The sequence below is a fragment of the Mobula hypostoma genome, chromosome 15, assembly GCF_963921235.1.
Source record: "Mobula hypostoma chromosome 15, sMobHyp1.1, whole genome shotgun sequence".
Taxonomy (NCBI): Eukaryota; Metazoa; Chordata; class Chondrichthyes; order Myliobatiformes; family Myliobatidae; genus Mobula; species Mobula hypostoma.
Window position 1 is genome coordinate 11,866,988 of NC_086111.1, and position 20,086 is coordinate 11,887,073.

General features: G+C 42.6%; 2 protein-coding genes across 5 annotated transcripts in view; one reads left to right on the forward strand and one right to left on the reverse strand.

Moving 5' to 3' along the window:
• abhd14a (abhydrolase domain containing 14A) overlaps window positions 1-14,085 on the reverse strand; it is a 41,240-nt gene extending 27,155 nt beyond the window's left edge. The window contains exons 1-2 of one of the 2 annotated variants that reach the window (XM_063067737.1): window positions 14,040-14,085; window positions 6,042-6,327 (exon numbers count right to left, since the gene is read on the reverse strand). In XM_063067737.1, coding sequence (XP_062923807.1) covers window positions 6,042-6,304 — 263 coding nt within the window. In that variant the 5' untranslated portion in view covers window positions 6,305-6,327; window positions 14,040-14,085. Of the gene's footprint in view, window positions 1-6,041; window positions 6,328-10,062; window positions 10,085-14,039 lie in introns of those variants that run through there. The other variant, XM_063067736.1, reaches the window with a different exon arrangement.
• Window positions 14,086-14,110: 25 nt separating this feature from the next.
• Window positions 14,111-20,086, forward strand: part of LOC134356698 (transmembrane and coiled-coil domains protein 1-like) — a 92,096-nt gene continuing 86,120 nt past the window's right edge. For 2 of the 3 annotated variants that reach the window (XM_063067739.1, XM_063067741.1), the window contains exons 1-2: window positions 14,111-14,324; window positions 15,409-16,140. In XM_063067739.1, the coding sequence (XP_062923809.1) occupies window positions 15,580-16,140 (561 nt within the window). In that variant the 5' untranslated portion in view covers window positions 14,111-14,324; window positions 15,409-15,579. The remainder of the gene's footprint in view (window positions 14,325-15,408; window positions 16,141-20,086) is intronic. The other variant, XM_063067740.1, reaches the window with a different exon arrangement.

The following is a 20,086-nucleotide window of genomic DNA, read 5'->3' on the forward strand; positions in this document are numbered from 1 at the left end:
TAATCAAGCAAGGTATACCATATAGGGTACTGGAAAAAGGAGATGATCAGGAATACATAGTGGTGGAAGTGTGGGAGAGAGGGGAGGGAGTGGTTATAATTAACTACTACAATCCATGTAAAAGGTTGGATTTGGACAGCCTATTAAGGATACAAGGACAAAACAGACATAAAGTAGTGTGGTGTGCAGATTTCAATGCTCACAGCACAATATGTGGGGATTCAAATAGAAACGTAATTGAAGATTTGATGGAAGAAAAGGATTTGGTGTGTATGAATGATGGTAGAGGAACAAGGATAAACATAACCACAGTCACTGAGTCAGTATTAGATATTACGTTAGTGTCTAATACCTTGGCTGGAGTTAGTAACTGGGGAGTTTGGACTGCTTCAACAGTAGACAGTGATCATTACCCAGTTTTATGTTCAGTGGGTGAAAGAGTTGAAGTAGTAAGACCAGGTGGTGGAAACCCAAAGTGGGTGTTTGGAAAAGCAGATTGGGGTAAGTTCCAGAAGTTGAGTGAAGAAGCATTGACAAGGATTGGCATTGCTGGAAATATAGATGAATTAAACAGTCAAGTGACTTCAGCAATTATTATGGTAGCAGAAGGATCTATACCTAGGAGTAAAAATAGGATGAATAGGAAACTGGTATCATGGTAGACAGAGGAATGTTGTCAGGCTGTAAAAAAACAGAAATAGAGCACTCAGGCTAGTTAAAAGAACCCATAATATGCAGCATTTGATTCAATATAAGAAGGTAGTGGTGAGAAGAACTATACGTCAAGCTAAAAGGGCAAGTTGGAGGAGTTTTTGCAACAAAATTGGAAGAACAACACCTGTGGGAGAGATATGGGGAATGATTAAGAGGATGGGAGGAGATAGAATGAATGGGAATATCCAGTTATGATATCTGAGGAGGAAACAGCAGTCTTCAGTAGGGATAAGGCTGAGATCATGGCCAAGTCATTTGTACAGATATACAGTTCAGAAAATTTGTCTGGAGAAGGAGAAGGGAAAGAACAATAAGTCAACACCCAGGTGTGTTAAACAGGAGGGAAGAAACTGATGATAAATTTGATGATCCATTTACGTTGGCAGAAATGGTGAGAGCAATAAAGAGATCGAGACCGACCTCCCCAGGGAAAGATCTGATATGCTAGTTATGCTAAAAAATCTAGGAGAAGGAGCGCTCTTGAAGTTGCTGCATTTTTATAATGGAGTGTGGGAGGAGGGAAGATAAACAAGTGCATGGAATGAGGCAGTAGTAATTCCAATAAGGAAACCTGGCAAGGATCTGTCAAAACCCACTAGCTACAGACCAATAGCATTAACATCAAATATATGCAAGATAATGGAAAGGATGATAACAGAAAGGTTATCATATGAGCTTGAGAAGAGGGGAATGCTGGCAAGTTATCAGAGTGGTTTTAGGAAGGGAAGGAATTCCACAGACTCAGTAATAAGGTTAGAGACTGAAATAAAAAAGGCCCAGGCAAATAAAGAGTCAGTAGTTGCAGCGTTTTTTGACATAGAAAAAGCCTATGATATGATGTGGAAGGAAGGATTGTTAACTAAACTGCACAAGATGGGGGTTGGTGAGAGAGTTTTTAATTGGATAAAAGATTTTTTTATTTGGTAGAAAAATTCAAGTTCGGATTGGATCGGAATGATCAAATCAGAACATAGTGGTGGAGTGGGGTTATGATTGGGGATGTAGATTTTCAGTAGAAAAGACTCAAACTGTATTTTTCACCAGGAAAAGAATTGAGGTAGGGAAGAAGTTAAGGATGTATGGGATTGAATTAGAAAGGGTTGGATCATTTAAATTTCTGGGAGTTACATTTGTTTCACGATTAACATGGGCAGACCATATCAGGAAAGTTGAGGAGAAATGTAAAAAAGTAATAAATGTGATGAGATGTTTGACTGGTGGGGAATGGGGAGCAAGTTGTTCAGCGTTGAAGAGAATGTATGTGGCTTTAGTAAGATCTGTGTTGGACTATGGAAATATAGCATATGGATCAGCAGCTAGGTCTCTTAAAAGGAAACTGGATGTGACTTAGGCTCAGGCTTTGAGAGTGTGCAGTGGGGCTTTTAAAACATCACCAGTATCAGCCCTACAGGTAGAAGTGGGAGTAATGCCTTTGGAACTAAGAAGAATGCAATTGATGGCAAACTACTGGGCTAATTTGCAGGGGCACAGTTATTCTCACCCTACAAAAGGAGTGTTGCGGGAGTGCTGGGAAAACGGGAGGTTTCAGAGTCAGGTAGGGAATGATATTGCTAAAGAATGTGGAGTGTTTGATCTAAGGATAAGTCCTTCAGTAGTTTATCCGGTTGTAGCTCCATGGACGATTGTATGGCCTGACATAGACTGGCATTTGTTAGAGGTAAAAAGGAAAGGAAACTATAAAACTGATTTGGTACGCAAACACGAGGAATTCTGCAGATGCTGAAAATTCAAGCAACACACATCAAAGTTGCTGGTGATCGCAGCAGGCCAGGCAGCATCTCTAGGAAGAGGTACAGTCGATGTTTCGGGCCGAGACCCTTCATCAGGACTAACTGAAAGAAGAGCTAGTAAGAGATTTGAAACTGGGAGGGGGAGGGGGAGATCCAAAATGATAGGAGAAGACAGGAGGGGGAGGGATGGAGCCAAGAGCTGGACAGTTGATTGACAAAGGGATATGAGAGGATCATGGGACAGGAGGCCCAGGGAGAAAGAAAACGGGGAGGGGGGAAAAACCCAGAGGATGGGCAAGGGGTATAGTGAGAGGGACAGAAGGAGAAAAAGGAGAGAGAGAAAAAGAATGTGTGTATATAAATAAATAACGGATGGGGTACAAGGGGAAGGTGGGGCATTAGCGGAAGTTTGAGAAGTCAATGTTCATGCCATCAGGTTGGAGGCTACCCAGACGGAATATAAGGTGTTGTTCCTCCAACCTGAGTGTGGCTTCATCTTTACAGTAGAGGAGGCCGCGGATAGGCATATCAGAATGGGAATGGGACGTGGAATTAAAATGTGTGGCCACTGGGAGATCCTGCTCTCTCTGGCGGACAAAGCGTAGGTGTTCAGCGAAACGATCTCCCAGTCAGAAAGAAAATATAGAAATGCACATTAGTATCAGTAAAGCAGAGGTTAAGTGTGTAATCTGGGAAAAAAAATCAACCAAATCTGGCAAGAAAGATGGGACACGGAGGGGAAAGGGAGGCATTTATATCAAATACAAGAGAGTGTTGCAGGTACTAGGGCAGGTAGTGGATACAGAAGAGAGGAAACTGTGTGGACTAGGTTAAGGCTGGGGCACTGTGCATTAAACAAAACATTGAAAATGATAGGGAAACACCAGACACGATTGTGTGAGGAACGTCAGGAAGAGGAGTCAGTAGAACATGTAGTTCTGAGTTGCAGGAAGTATGGGTTACAGAGAGAGATGATGAGAATTAATCTAAGGGAATTGGGGGTGCAGGAATTCACATTAAAAGGGTTGCTGGGCATGGGTGAGAGAGCACAGGTCAGGGTATTTTTAGCTTTCTTAAGGGATACAGGGTTTTTTTTTATTGGATATGATGGATAAGCAGGAATAGGGTACTAGGTTGGCCAAAGATGGGAGGATAAAGTGTAGGTTAGGGTATGTATGTGTGTGTGTGATTGGGTGAAGGGATTTAGAATGTAAGTCTATAGCACACTCTGGAGCAGAAGGTGGCGGTAATGCACCATTAAGCTGGGTGCCAACCGCTGTAAAACAAGACAGAGAAGAAGAAGAAGAGCAGTTTGGATGGTAGTTAGGGCAGTGGCATGCTTCTCCTGCAGGATATGAGAGATCTTGTCACTGAAGATCCCACCTGTGTGAAGTGTGTCTAGCTGCAGCCCCTGATTGATTGCATGAAGCAAATGGACACTCAGAAGTTTTAGTGAGGTGGTCACACTGAATTACAGGCTGGGTGACCACCAAGAAATGTCACCTGTGCATAAAAGGCACAGAATCCACGGGAAGCATATAGAAACATGGTGTTGAGGTGGAGGTTCAGTCATGATGGTAATAAATACACAGCAGGCTCAATGGGCTCCTATTTTTATGTTTCTTTAACAGATTTATACAATTTATATGCCTGTCTAAATGTCTCTTAAATGTAGTGATTGTATCTAGTTTCACCATCTCCTCTGCAATAAGCTCAAGGTATCTACCATTTTCTGTGTGAAAAAAGCTCAGACCCTCCCCCTTAAAACTTATTGCACTCATTATAAACGTGTGCTCTCTTGCTTTTGATATCCCTTCCATGGGGAAAAAATCCTGTTATAACCTTCTGTAACTCTAAGCCCAGCTTATTCAGTCACTTCCCATAACTGAAATCTTCCAGTCCAGAGAACATCTAGGTGAATTTCCTCTACACACTCCAGAGTGCAACATTCTTCTCTACTGTGATGACCAGAACATGGCCTACCACCTTGCTCAGTACTGTAGGTGAGGTCTAATCAGTGTTTTAGAAGTTACAATGTAATTTCCCATATCTTATATTCTATGCCCAACCAATGAAGGCGAGCATGTCATATGCCTTCCTCACTACCATTTTCAGGGAACTATATAATTGAACCCCAAGGTCTCTCTTCTGCCACTACCCTCTAAGCCATCTAAGCTAGTCCCATTTTGCCATGTTTGGCCTATATGCCTCCAAACCTTTCCTGTCTACCTGTCCAAGAATTTGTTAAATATTGTTAACAGACATGCCTCATAACCATTTCCTCTGGCAGTTCATGTCATACTCTTTGGATGAAAAAGTGGCCCTCAAAATTTTATTAAATCTCAAGCCAACTTTGAACCCAATTGCCCATTGCCTTCTGTACCAACCAACTATGTGAAACATTCAAGTGTCTTACTAAAGTTCATTCACACATTGTTTGCTACCTGCCTTCATGTTAGTTACCTCCTCAATCATCTAAGTTGTCTCTTCAAAATACTCATATCAATTTTAGACCTTCCCCCACACTAAGCCATGCCGACTATTCCTGATCAGTCCTTCACTTTCCAAATGTAAGGAAATTGTAACCCTTTTAAGGAAATTTCTCCAGTATCTACTGCCCTTAAGTAATGGAACAGCATTAGCCATCCTCCAGTCTTCTACTACTTTTCCTGTGGCTAATGAAGATGCAAAAAAAACAGCATAGTTTCACTTTCCCTACCACCTTGCTCCCCCTGGTATCCTGGGATAGATATCATCTAGTACTGGGCATTTCAAAGTAACCACCACTGACCTATCCAGACAAACAAAGTACCCCTCTAAATCTATTATAGATACATAAAAAATAGGAGCCCATTGAGCCTGCAGTGTATTTATTACCATAATGGCTGACTCTCCACCACAACACCATGTTTCTGTATGCTTCATGTGGAATCTGTGCCTTTTATGCACAGGTGATATTGGCTGTGTGGGGCATGCTAAGTGTCTGAGAGCACACTGAAGGTCAGTGGGAGCCTTGGACCACTACACTTGTTTCTCAGCCAAACCACTAGCTGGGCCAAAACATTGCCTTCAATTTCATAGGTTCATTTTTCCCGAGAAGGTTATTTATTTATTACTTAATGTGCAGAGTAGGCCCTTCTGCCCCTTCAAGATTCACCACCTCAACAATGCCAATTTAACTCTAACCTAAACACAGGACAATTTACAATGACCAATTAACCTACCCAGTACATCTTTGGACTGTGGGAGGAAACCAGAGCACCTAGGGGAAACCCACACAATCCATGGGGAGGACATACAGAGACTCCTTACGGGCGACACTGGAACTGAACTCTGACACTCCAAGTTGTAATAATGTTGCCCAATGTCTGGTAGCTTCTGGAGGTGGTTTTCAATAATATCAAGAGATATTGCATTGTCCACAACTTTAAATTTTTTGAATTAGTTAACCTTACCTTACCCTTTAGAGATACATGCTGGCTCCCTTTTATCAACCTACTCAAATGTTTCAGGTGTAAAAACACTTCAGTATAACTGGACTTTTAATGGCTCCTATATTTCTTTGATCTCATTTACCTAGGCTGTGATCTTTCTCCATCCTTTCCTGGTGGTACTGCTTCTCTGTAGAACATGTCCAGTGTTACTGCACTTTGGGTATAATGCACAGTGACATTGACTGAGAGCTGCCGGCTGTTACTCATACCAAGTGTCTGTGGGAGCCCTGAAGGCTTGGTATCAGAAAGCAGGACGTTAGGAAGAAAATAGTAGACTAAAACTGTAGCTCCAATAAGAAATGCAAAGATCATCAGGTTATTTCCGGTGGATGAACAGGTTCGCATATTTTTCCTCTAAAGGGAGAAAGCTGCAATGACAAAGGAGCACAAAATTCCAGTTATATAAGCGTGGTCCACCAGTTCCCACATGTTGTGACTTTAACATACTATCTGCTCAGTCAGCTCTGTTATAGATCATTGAATGAAAACAGGCCACCAGTTCAACTGTTCCAAGCTAGCCAAGGTTGCCATCTAAGCTAGTCCCATTTTGCCATGTTTGGCCTATATGCCTCCAAACCTTTCCTGTCTACCTGTCCAAGGACTTGTTAAATATTGTTAACATACATGCCTCAAAACCATTTCCTCTGGCAGTTCATTTCATACTCTTTGGTTGAAAAAGTGGCCCTCAAAATCTTATTAAATCTCCCCACCCTCACCTTAAACCTGTGCCCTCTAGCTCCTGAATCCTCAACTCCTGACAAAAAGACTATGTGCACTGACCCTACTGGTGCCCCTCATGCTTTTGTACACCTCTCCAAGATCAACTCTCATTCTCCTATGCTCCAGTGAAAACAGCTCCAAATTTCTCAACCTCTGTCCATAGTTCGGTTCCTCAGTCAACTAGATCATGGAGTCCTACAGCATGGAAACTGGTCCGTGCCAACCAACGCCACTGGACACACAGCTTTGTGCAAGGGAGGTTACATCGCACAAATTTGATCATGTTTTTTAAAAGTAGTAACCAAAAACGTCATTGAGGGTAGGGTAGTAGGCACAGTTTACATGGACTTTGGTTAGCCCTTCAATAATGTTCTGCATTGTAAGCTGCTATGGAAAGTTAGATTGCATGGGATCCAGGGAAAGCTAGCTAAATAGATACACATTTGGTTTGATGGAAGGAAACCATCATGGAAAAAATGAAGAGTGATGGTGGAAGATTGCATTTCAGACTGGAGACCCATGACTAGTGGTGTTCCTGAGGGAAGGTTGGTGGTCAGTGTGGGTACATTGCCATTTGTCAATGATTTGGTTGTCCAAGACGTGGTTAATAAATTTGCAGATGACTCTGAAACAGGTGGTGTCATAGACAGTGAAGATTGTTACCAGGATTCACAGAGGAATCTTGATCAGGTGGGTAAGTGGGTTGAGTAATGGCAAAAAGAGTTTAATTCAGCTAAGTATGAGGTTTTGCATTTTGGGAAAATATTAAGGTAGGATTTTTACAGTGAATGGTAGGGTCCTGTAGAGTGTTTAAGAACAGAGGAAACTAAAAGTGGCATTGCAGGTAGACAGGGTGGTGAAGGTGGCTTCTGGCATGCTGGTCAGCATCACTCAAGGAACTGAGTATAGAAGTTGAGATGTTATGTTGCTGTTACACAAGACAGTGTTAAGGCTGCATTTGTAATACTGCATTCTGTTTTACTTAGAACATAGAATAGTACAGCATAGTACAGGCTCTTCGGCCCACAATGTTGTGTCATTGATCACCCTGCTTTTGGAAATATGGTATTAAGCTGGAAAGATTGCAAATGAGATTGATCAGCATGTTGCCAGGACTCTCAAGTTATGAAGAGAGGTTGAGTAGGTTATAACTGTTTTAATTTGAGCAGAGGAGAATGAGGGGTTATTTTATAGAATTTGCAGTCTTTTTCCAAGGGAAAGGGAATCAAAAACTGTAAGGCATAGTCTTAAGGTGAGAGGGGAAAAATTTAATAGGAATCTGGGAGGGAACTTTTTCACCCCGAGTGGTCTATATATAGACTAGAGGAAGTGGTTTAAGCAGTCACATTAACACCTAAAAGACTGTTGGACAAGTACATGGATAGGAAAGGTTTAGGGGGATATGGGCCAAATGGAACTAACTTAGATGAGGTCCGTGACTGGCATGGACAGCTGGGCCAAAGCACCTGTTGTGCTGTATGACAATGAACTGTACAGCAGGATTGAGAGGCTGGATGGCCTTCTGCTCCTCATCTTGATGTACATTTGTTCACGGAACACACACAAAATGCTAGAGGTACTCCGCAGGCCAGGCAGCATCTATGGAAAAGATTAAACAGTTGACGTTTCGGGCTGAGACCCTTCATCAGGGCTGGAGGGAAAAGATGCGGTCAGCGTTAGAAGGTGAAGGGAGGGAAGGAAGAAATACAAGGTAGTAGCTGATAGGTGAAACTGGGAGAAGGGGAGGGATGAAGTAAAGAGCTGGGAAGTTAATTGGTGAAAGCATTAACGGACTGGAGAAGGGGGAATCTGATAGGAGAGGACAGAAGGCCATGGAAGAAAGTGAAGGGGTAGGAGCACCAGAGGGAGGTGATGGACAGGTAAGGTGAGAAAGGGAAATGGGAATCGGGAATGGTGAAGGTGGGGGACCAACACCAGAAGTTCAAGAAATTGATGTTCATGCCATCAGGTTAGAGAGTACCCAAACAGAATATAAGATGTTGCTCCCCCAACCTGAGTGCAGCCTCATCGCAGCAGTAGAGGAGGCCATGGACTCTCATGTCAGAATGGGAATGAGAAGTAGAATTAAAATAGGTGGCCATTGGGAGATCCCATTTTTTCTGGCAGACGGACGGCAGATGCTTAGCAAACTGGTCTCCTAATTGCCGTTGGGTCTCACTGATATACAGGAGGCCACACTGGGAGCTCCAGATACAGTAGATGACTCCGACAGACTCACAGGAGAAGTACTGCCTCATTTGGAAGGACTGTTCGGGGCCGTTAATGGTAGTGAAAGAGGAGGTATAGGGCCAGGTGTAGCACTTGTTTCATTTGCAAGTTTAAGTGCTATGAATGAATTCAGTGGGGAGGGCAAATGGACAAAGGAGTAATCCCTGCAGAAAACAGAAAGTGAGATCCTCCCCACTGATCTCCCTCTGGAGATCTTTAATGATTTTGAGCACTTGAATAAGATTTGATTCACATTCAGAATACTCTAATTTTCTCCAGACTATCTACGTACATTCTTTTAAGATTTTTTGTGAACCCCTACTGTGCTTTCATATCCTTATTCTGTTGTGAATAGGTGTAAAACTTTGCTGTCAACCCAGTGATAAGACAACACATCATTTGTTGTTTTGTTGTGTTCTGCCAAGCATTGTGGGCATGCTATGTTGGTGCCAGAATGCAACACTTGCAGGCTGCCCCCAGCACATGTTGCAAACAATGTATTCACTATAAATTTTGATGTATACGTGACAAATAAATTTGAATCTAGAATCTTACTTTTGTGCTACTGTACATGCCTCTGTGTATAAAATGTTTTTGTTTTAAATTTTTTTAACCAATTTTGACACGTGTAGAGGTATATTCTTGCATTGCCTTTTGAATTGTACTCCTTGTTGTAATACTTACCCTCATTACTCCTATCACTTGTCCTCTGCTTAATTTGTGTCTGTTGTGGCAGTTCATCTGCCGACATATGGATTTCTGTTATTGTTATCTTGCAATGACTCCACAGGAGCTTGCTGACCCGCACCACTTTAATCATTTTTCAGCTGACAATTTGGCTCAAGAAAGCACCATCTGTATGAGACTTTGAAAGTAACAAATGCAAATGGTATAACTGAACAACAGCGATGTGGTTTAGGATGATGCGATGGAATGGTCCTTCTGCAGCTAACCTGGGATATCAGCTCCCACTGGAAAAACCTCCCTATTGTAACAAACCCTTTCCTACTTTTGGAGTAGAGCATAGATTGGTAGTAGAATCGGAGTAGATGAAATGTTTGGTCTGAATGGCTTATTTCTGTGCTGTATCTTTCTGAATATAACAGGGTTCATGTAATGACTAAAAAGGGTAGTCCAGTTACAATGATTGCTACCTTTTCAGAATCAGCTAGGATTTCGCAAAAAATATTCTGGCCTTGACAGCATTCCAAGAACAAATCCTTGAAAAGAAGGAGAGCAGATTCAGTGCATAAAAATCCTTTCTGCGCGAATCCTGTTTGCCTTCTTTAGGTCCATATAGATAGATAGATAGATAGATAGATATACTTTATTGATCCCGAGGGAAATTGCATTTCGTTACAGCTGCACCAACCAAGAATAGAGCATAGATATAGCAATACAAAAACCACAACAATCAAATTACAAAATGCAAACTATGCCAGATGGAAATAAGTCCAGGACCAGCCTATTGGCTCAGGGTGTCTGACCCTCCATGGGAGGAGCTGCAAAGTTCGAACAACCTCCCGTGATGCCCAGTGTTGTATCCTGGTGGAATATGGCCGGAGTCCAAACAGCAAAAAGTTCAATATCCGGTCTACAAACACATTCCTCGATTGTAATATGACCCGGATGCCTTCTATGCCTTGCCTTTTCAAGAGCTTGTCTATACTTAACTGTAGTAATTGTCCTCTTCTGACAGCGAGTTCCAGATAGAAAAATCAACTTGTTCCTCAGTCCCCTTTAAACCTCTATCCTCTCACCTAAAACTATCCCCCCCCCCCCATTTTTGATACCTGTATCAAGGGAAAAGGAATCAGATCAATACCTCATAATTTTACAAACAGTCATCTTTGTTATGGCCATTCAGCTAATGGAATTTCACCCTTTCATAATCCATTGATCGCCACCCAGAAGTCTGAAATATAGTATAATTTTACTCTTGTAATTGTTGTGCAGGGGAAGAAAATAGGAATAAACAAAATACACAAAATGCTGGAAGAACCCAACAGAACAGGCAGTATCTATGGAGAAGAATAAACAGTCAACATTTCCAGTCAGAGCTTTCATCAGGATAAATTTTTTATGACTTGTATTTCTTAACACATGCACAGGTGATGTGACTTTGCATTATAGAAAAACACAATATTATTCACTTACAAGGAATGTAATCCCCCTGTAACATGGGATTGCTTGCACCTCTAGTAGATCGCCACTCAGCCCCTTATGCTCCAGGAAAAACAAACCCACCCTATCCAATCTTTCTTCATTATTAAAGTCCTTCAATCCAACATGCTGGTGTTTCTCTTCTGTACTCTCTCTGAAATTCAGAGCTTCCAGGACCATGCTCAGCCAAGAGTTAGTTCTAGCCATAACAAACCTCTTGAAATGCTTCACTATAGTAGATGTGAGTGAGTGGTTCTAGTCAAAGGTGCACCAAACCCTGCTTTCCTCGGGCACTGATATGATTGCTATCCTCTTGAAGCAGGTAGGGACAGGCAGCAGTGAGAGGTTAAAAGAATCCCAGTCAGCCGGTCAGCCCAGTTTTTTAGTACACCATCAGGACCTAATGCTATGTGAGGATTCACACCCTTGAAAAATGTTCTGTCATTGGTGTCTGAAAAAAGTTAACAGAGTTGCCAGATGCTGTGGCAACTCACAGGGTGTTGTGCTATTCTCTTTTTAAAGTGTACGTAAAAGGTATTGAGCTCATCTGGGAGTGAAGCATCGCTGCCACTTAAGTTGTTAGGTTTCATCTCATAGGAAGTATTGGCACGTAAATCCTGCCACAGCTGTCGTGCATCTGATTGTCCCTCTAATTTCACTCAAAGTTGCCTTTTCACTCTTCTGCTGGCTTCTTCCCGGTTGTTCCTGGACTTCTTGAAGGATTGAAGATTGCCAGTCTTGACCACCACAATCCAGCCATCAACAGACTGTGCGTTTCCTGGTTCATCCAGGGGTTCCAGTTTTGGAAAACTCAGTAAGCACATACTCATCCATGCAGGTCTTGATGAAGTCAATGATGGCCGTGGCATATTCATTCAGATACAAAGATGAATCCCTCAATACGGGGCAGTCCACTGACTCAAAGAATCCTGCAAATACTTCCTTCACCACTCTTGACCAAACCTTTGTAGTCCTCACCATTGGTGCTGTAGTCCTCTATCTCTGCCTATGTGCCAAAGTATAGAAATACAGCTAGGTGATCAGATGTGTGGGTGTGGGATGACATAGTAAGTGTTCTCTAACAGTAATCAAGTGTGTTGGCTCCTCTAGTTCCACAGATGACATGTTGCTGATAGTTTGTCAGAGACCTTGTCAGACAAGCTTGGTTGAAATGTCCTGTGATAATCAGGAAGGCAAAACGGTGCACTGTCTTGTGATTGTTAATCACGGAGCTCAGCACCTCCAATGAGAGGTTAACAACTGCCAGAGGTGGAATGTACAGTACCACCAGGATGATGGTAGAGAACTCCCTTGACAGGTAGTACGTACAACGCCTGACCACTAAATGTTCCAGTTAAATGGACATGACTGCCACAGAACAGGCACACCTGTGCACTACAATGAGTTAATCATGAAGCAAATGCTGCCACGTCTGTCTTTACCTGATACCTCCCCCCAGTCCACATGGTGCATGGTGAAGCCCTGAGGCTGGCTGCTTTGTATGGAACACAAGGGGTGAGCCATGTCTCCGTGAAACATAGTACGCAAGCCCCTGGTACTGCAGTCTTGCTCCAAGGTGTTCAATTCCATTTTCCAGAGACTGTACTTTAGTCAGGAGGTTAGTCGGAAGGGGTGGGTTAGAGCACTGTCCTTCTGTTTTTTTTTGAAACTCTCCCCAGTATGCAATTTCTGAAGACAATGTTGTGCCTCCAGATGCCGCACTCACTCCTGAATTTTACTTCTGAAGATAATTGGTTCTTTTAAATAACTCGAAATGCGGTTACATACCGCATGGCTGCAAATTTCAGCTGTAATAGTAGTAAATGGGAATACTTCGTAATTTCTTTGGGAGCTGCACACAAAAATTCACCCTTCATGGGCAACAACTTTTCAATCATTGTAACCTAGGTGTCGAGACAGACCATTTGAAATGGTGCTGGGAATCTTACTCCATGCATGGGGGAGGTTTGGAGCCCACTGTCCACAACCCATAACCCACACCCACAGCAACCAATGTTCCCTCTAATTTATAATGACCAGTGTGTACAAAAATCTTGTGCTGTGCAATTTTTTTGCCCAGTGACAACATATGTGCACTTTATTTTATATATAGAGCTATATTTTAACACTGTCAATAAAAACTTCGATCTCCTCTTGGGTTTCATCATTTTCACTCTTGTTCATCTGCACTCTCACAACATACATAGCAGGCCTGTAGAGGGAAATGAAGAATTTTCTCGCCTGAGCTTTTGCACACCATCCAGATGTGATTTGCTTACTAATTGATGCTTTAAACAGTGACTATCACACCACTTCTTTCCACTTGCAAATTCTCCGGCAAGTATTGCATTGCAACAATACATGCAGGTAACACAATCTGTATCGTACATAAATATTTCTCAAGGTATGTTCCTGACCTCATGGGCTTTCAGTGTAGCAGTTTCTACTGTTTCCTTAAACCATTCTGCTTTAAATGAAAACAACAAGAATTCTGCAGATGCTGGAAATTCAAGCAACACACATCAAAGTTGCTGGTGAACGCAGCAGGCCAGGCAGCATCTATAGGAAGAGGCGCAGTCGACGTTTCAGGCCGAGACCCTTCGTCAGGACTAAAATGAACTTTAAATGAACTAGTAATTCTTTTACGTTTCATGCCCTCTGCTACTTTGGAATTCGACATAGAGAATGAATAATTTCTTCAAACTAGACTACAAAATAAGCCAGTTCCAAAATCCGCAGACAAATCATCAGAAACTCCATACTGTATTGTCAAGTGACCGCCTGAGAAACCGGAAACGGAAATGTGATTGTGTACGATCGTGAAATATACTTAACGGTCAACGTGAGAACCTTCTGTGCGCAGTTTAAATTCCTTTGTGTGGTAGTAGTAAAAGATGTATGCGCGCGCACACTTGAGAGGAAACATTGACACCGACTCCCACGCCCACCCCTCAGCACCCTCACCTACCTGGGCCCTCGTCGCTCTGCTCAGATTGGTCGGAGGCGGTGCTGCGCTGCGCTGCGCTCTGACGTCATGGCGCTGTCGCAGGTTGGGAGTCGGCGCCGCGGCGGCGTGCGATTGTGTTGTACTACGTTCTCGGCCCCCTGGACATGGACTGACCGACCGTTCTGGGAATGTGCTAGGTGGTGGCTCTGGCTTGGGGGCGACGTCGGCCTCTTTTCCGCCGGAGGACACTCCCGCGTTGGGGGCAGGCTGTTGCACGCGGTGTCAGCGGGCTGAGGTGAACAGACGGTGCGTCTAGACGGGAGAACAGGGCGGCCTGAGGGAGGTGATGGAGTCGGGACCTGCAGTGTAGGGGAAAGGCCAAGGCTTATGAGTGAGGACACCTGGGGTTGGTGCATGGGAAGGAGGTGGGGATGGGGTGTATGTGGATGCTATTGCCTGAGTGCTAAATTGGGAATTTCTATGATTAGATTGGGTATGCGAGTTTCAGCTCGGTCTGCAGTTCGTGACGGGGTGTTGAACAGAGAGGAAAACAGAGCAGATTTGATTTCTATTTATGGGCTGGTATTCTAATTAAAGAATCAATATGGCAAAGGTGGGGCAACAAGCAATTTTCCGGAGGAACCTAGTGAATCGATCATAAAAGTTGGGATATGCATAGCGGGTAGTTGGAATAGTGGCGGTACTTCCTCAAGCTGCCGTTGTGATGGAGAGGATGGATAACTCTGAGCCATTACTCCACTGGCAGCAAACTTCACTCTGGTGTCACAGTAAAGAATAGTTAGGAATTATGCAACTCAAATTCCAATGAGTATGTTACATTTATTATTAAAATACTTTTTAAAGGTTAATTTTGTTGCTTATTTATGTGGATTAGGTTTGAATATTTTATTGCAACATTACACTAGCTTTTTTGCTGTCACCCTTGCTTTGGCTGTTAGTGCACTGAATGCTTCAGTTATGCTTCTAGTCTAGTTTTTGGAGCTAATTATATTAGATTTCTGATTTCTGATCTATCGTGCATTTTTTTATCTCTTGTTTTTGTTTTGCTCGAAATCAAATGGGTTGAACTAGAACATTGATCTAGCTAAATAATTTTCTGGAGCTTTCATTCTGCATGGGACAGAAGCTCAAATTTTTTTTCCCCTTTAAACTGTGAAATAATGAAGCCAAATATTAAGAGTCTGGGCAATGTTATTTTTAGAAAAACCCAACAGACCAATTTGGGCTCACTGCTTCAAATGAAACAGGCTATTAACCTGCTAATATTTTGATTGGCTGATGAGAATGGAGGTCAGAAATGTTTGAGCAGAGTTTTATTATTTTATATATGCATGACATGTAATGTTTGCTTTTTTTTCTTTTATGTCAGACAAGCATGAAGTGACATTCACAGGTGCTGCATGCTGAAATCTAATGAGAATGCACCGCCTATGCAGGAACTAGACCACGAAATGAAACTATTGTTTAAAGAGATCCGTATCATTTATTTGCCAGTAAATATAATGTATATGAATTTTGAAATCTAAAGAAAAAGCTTCAGATGGAGCAGATTAATAATGACCCTTCACTTAATGACCTAGACAGCGACAGCAGACCCACAGACAACGCGGGCAGAAAACCAAGTGAATTAGAACACTCCTTGTCCAAAATAACACACAATGCTTTCGAGAACTTCGGCCAAGGTTTAAAACAGCTTTTTCATCACCAACGTCGCCGATCATCTGTCTCACCCCAAGATGGTCTCCACATTCAATCTGACCAAGAGCTCCCGAGCCCAGACACCTGTGTCCCAACTGCCGAGCTGGACTGGCAAGCTCCAGCTCAACACGCTGCCCAGAGCACTGCTCTCAACAGGGTCCTACAGCAGTTCCGTGTTGCTCCCATGATGAAACGGGGTGCAAGCCTGCACAGCCGGAAGAACAAATTGGACCTGCCCAGAGGAAGTCCACAGATATCTCGCAAGTCAGCCCCAGATGGCACTGGTTCTCTCCTGCTACAGTCTGGCAGACCCCGCTCCTCCTCCACTACTGAACCACCAACCTCCTCTTTGTTTATGGACACTCTGACCTTCAGTCCTCATTCAGGAGAGGAGTTTGACCGGGTAATGACTTATCTTTTTTACATGTCTGTTAGTCTGTGCAGTTGTTGAGTGTAGTCAGATTACTGTGGGAGACTGAAATGCTGTTATGTTTTCATAGCAGATTGTCAGGTTATGTTGTAGCTGGTCCTCCAGTGTGTTTAATATGTGCTGCAGATGCTGATTCCAGTGGAGAACTTCATACTGACTGCACTTCTAGGGTTTCAATTGTTACTGGACTTGGTGCTCGTTAGAGATTGAGGTGAGTGCACTGATTTGGAGGAACAACTGAACCCTGTCATGTACAGCACATGAAAATTTTCCAGAAAACAATAATGCATAAAACTCCAATAATCCACTATCTGACCACTTAGAAATTCCAGTAGTTTGTAGCTAGCTCATCAGGTGATGTTTTCATTTGCCACTTGCTGGGGTCCTGATGGCTTTGCTCCTACTGTTCTTGCTGGAGCCCTTGTTCATGCCCTTGTCTGAAACTTGTGATGTTCACTGAAATGATACTGTGCACGATCTTCTAAGTCTGTACACTTTTTTTTCTATTGCACATGCCTTCAGGGAGCATTCAGGGATGATCCAGGGAGCATTCTGATAAACCTCTACTATGACCTTTAGACAGAGGAACAGAATTGGTCCACCCGGCTGGCCCATTGAGTTTGCTCTGCCATTCCGTCATGGCTGATTTACTATCCTTCTCAACCCCATTCTCCTGCCTTCTCGCTGTAACCTTTGACACTGACTAATCAAAAACCTATCAACTTCCACTTTAAATATACCCAATGACGTGTTCTTCACAGCCGCCTGTGGCAATGGATTCCACAGATTCACCACCCTCTGGCTATAGAAATTATAAATGTATGTCCCTCTATTCTGAGGCTGTGTCCTCCGGTCTTAGTGTTCCCCACTGTGGGAAACATTCTCTCCATATCCACTCTTTCAATATTTGATCGGTTTCAATGAGATCTGTCCCCCCCCTCCCCCATTGTTCTGAACTCCAGAGCCATTAAACGCATGAGCATACACTTTCCTATACTATATTCCAGCTGCAACTTCTTTGCCCATTCTCCTAATCTATCTTAGTCCTTCTGCCATCTGCCTGCTTCCTCAACCCTACCTGTCCCTTCAACTATCTTTGTATTGTTGGCAAACTTGGCCACAAAGCCATCAATTCAGTCATCCAAATTATTGACAGATAATGTGAAAAGAAGTGGTCCCAACATTCACTCCTGTGGAACACTGCTAGTCACCAGCGGCCAACCAGGAAGACCTGCTTCTTCTCACTCTTTGCCTCCTGCCAGTCAGCCAATCTTTTACCCTTGCTAGAATCTTTCCTGTAATACCATGGGCTCTTATCTTGTTCAGCAGCTTCATGTTGGCACCTTGTCAAAGGCTTTCTGAAAATCCAAGTAAACAACATTTACTGACTTTCCTTTGTCTATATGCCTGTTATTTTGTCAAATGATTCCAACAGTTTTGTCTGGCAAGATTTTCCCTTAAGGAAATCCATGCTGAATTTAGCCTATTTTATCATGTGCCTCCATGTAGTCAGAAACCTCGCATGGACTCCAGCTTCTTCCCAAGTACTGAAATCAGGCTAACTGGCCTCAGTTTCCTTTCTACTACCTCCTTCCCTTCTGAAGGAGTGGGGTGACATTTACAATTTGCCAATCCTTCAGAACCATTTCAGAATCCAGTGATTCTTGTCAGGTCACTACTTATGCCTCCACAATCTCTTCAGCCACCTCTATCAGAACCCTGTGGTGTAGTCCATCTGACCCAGGTGAGTTACCTACTTTTAGATCCTCCAGCTTCTGAAGCATCTTTTCCTTAATAACAACTAAACTTACTTCTACTCCCTGACATTTGAATTTCTGGCATACTGCTAATGTCTTCAACAGTGAAGACTGATGAAATAAACTTATTTTTCTGTCATTTTGTCCCCCATTGTCCCCTTTCCAGCGTGATTTTCCAACGGTCCATCATCCACTCTTTTACTCTTTATATATTTGAAAAAACTTCTTGTATCTTTTATATTACTGGTGAGCTTATACCTTCATATTTCCTCTCCTTGTGCTTTTTAACTGCCTTAAAAATTCCCAATCCTCTCTGTCACTCATTTTTATTCTATCGTATTTTCTCCCTTTACCTATTATGCTGTCATCCCTTATCTGCAACGGTGCATCGTCCTGCCTTTAGAATACTACTACTTTTAGATCTGGCGCCTTCTGAATAGTTCCAGCCATTGTGCTCTGACATCATCCCTGCAATCAATTTTGGCGAGCTCTTCTTTTAGGCCTCTGACATTCCCTTTACTCCACTGTAATACTGATACATTTGACTTTAGTTTCTGTCTCTCAAACTGTAGGGTAAATTCTATCATAGAATGATAATGGTCTTCAAAGATTCCTTTACTTTAAGCTCCCTAACCAAATCTGATTCATTACAGAACACAGGATTGCCTTTTCCCTATTGGACTCAATTACAAGCTGCTCTAAAAAGCAATCTCGTAGGCATTCTACAGTCTTTTGGGATCCAGCATCAACTTGAGTTTCTCAATTTACCTTCATATTGAAATCCCAAATGACTATTCTAACATTGCCCTTTTCACATGCTTTTTCTATATTCTGTTGTAATTTTTTACCCCATGGCTACAGTCTATAACTTCCATCATGGTCTTGCAGTTTCAAAATTATCCACAAGGATCCTACATCTTCTGAACCTATGTCACCTCTTTCTAAGGATTTGATTTCATCTATTACCATCAGAGCCATACAGCGCCTCTTCCTACCTTCCTGTCCTTTCAAGACAATATGTATCCTTGGATATGAAGCTCCCAGTTATAATCTTTCTGCCACGACTCATTGATGTTCACACGTCATACCTGCCAACCTCTCATGACGCCACAAGGTCAGCTACCTGATTCCGCAAACTGTGTTCAAATATAACACCTTCAGTACTGTTTTCATCACCCTTCTTGATTTTGCCCCATGTTACACTTCAATTCATCCTACTGATTTCAATGATGCTCTGTCATTTACCTGTTCTTCCTCAGTCTCACTACACACTGCATCTACTTGTATATCAGCTGCCCCATCCTCAACCTGATCACACTGATACCATCCCCTTGCCAAATTAGTTTAAATCATCTCCAAAGCTTCCACTTTCTTCCTATAGTGAGGTGATCAGAACTGAGGGTAAAACGTCAGATGTGGCCTAACCACAGTTTTATAATGCTGCATCATAACTTAGTGCCTCAACTAATAAAGTCAGGCACACAATATACCTTCTTTACCACCCTTTCAACTTGTGCAGCTACTTTCAGAGAGCTATGGACTTGGAACCCAAGATTCCTGTATATCAACACTGTTAAGGATCTTGCAAATAATGATGTGGCTTTACATTGTAGGTACAGCACCTTACACTTAGCTGGATGTGGTGATGATGATATGGCGATCTTGATGGGTTTACTTGAAAACTTTGTAATAGTGGAATCTTGGGCGCAGGATTGGAGTGATCTTGAAGCTGGAAAGAGCACTCACTGCTAATTGACTAGCACTTGTCTGGTGTCTGGAAATACAAGGAAACACTGCAAAGTTAGAAATCAAACTGGAAATTGTGGAGTGCTTTTGTTGGTAATTGGGAAAATAGATGAATGTATTTCATCTTTTAAAGAGTTGGGCAAAGGTAAATGAAAATGGTTGCAGGGTTGAGGAAGTTTGAGTGTAGGATCAGACTGGAGAGTTGTATGGTCTAGGGATCACTGCCTATAAGGACTGCAGAAACAAAGATTTTGAGAGGGGAATTGTACGGGAAGAAAATAATTGGTAGGTCAACAGGATTGAAGTGATTGCTGTAGCACCTCTCCACTTGAATAATTGTTTTATGCCTGACTGAGGAGACGTGCATAGTTTGTAATGACTTCCCCACCCTTGAGTTATCTAAACATTGCTCTTGT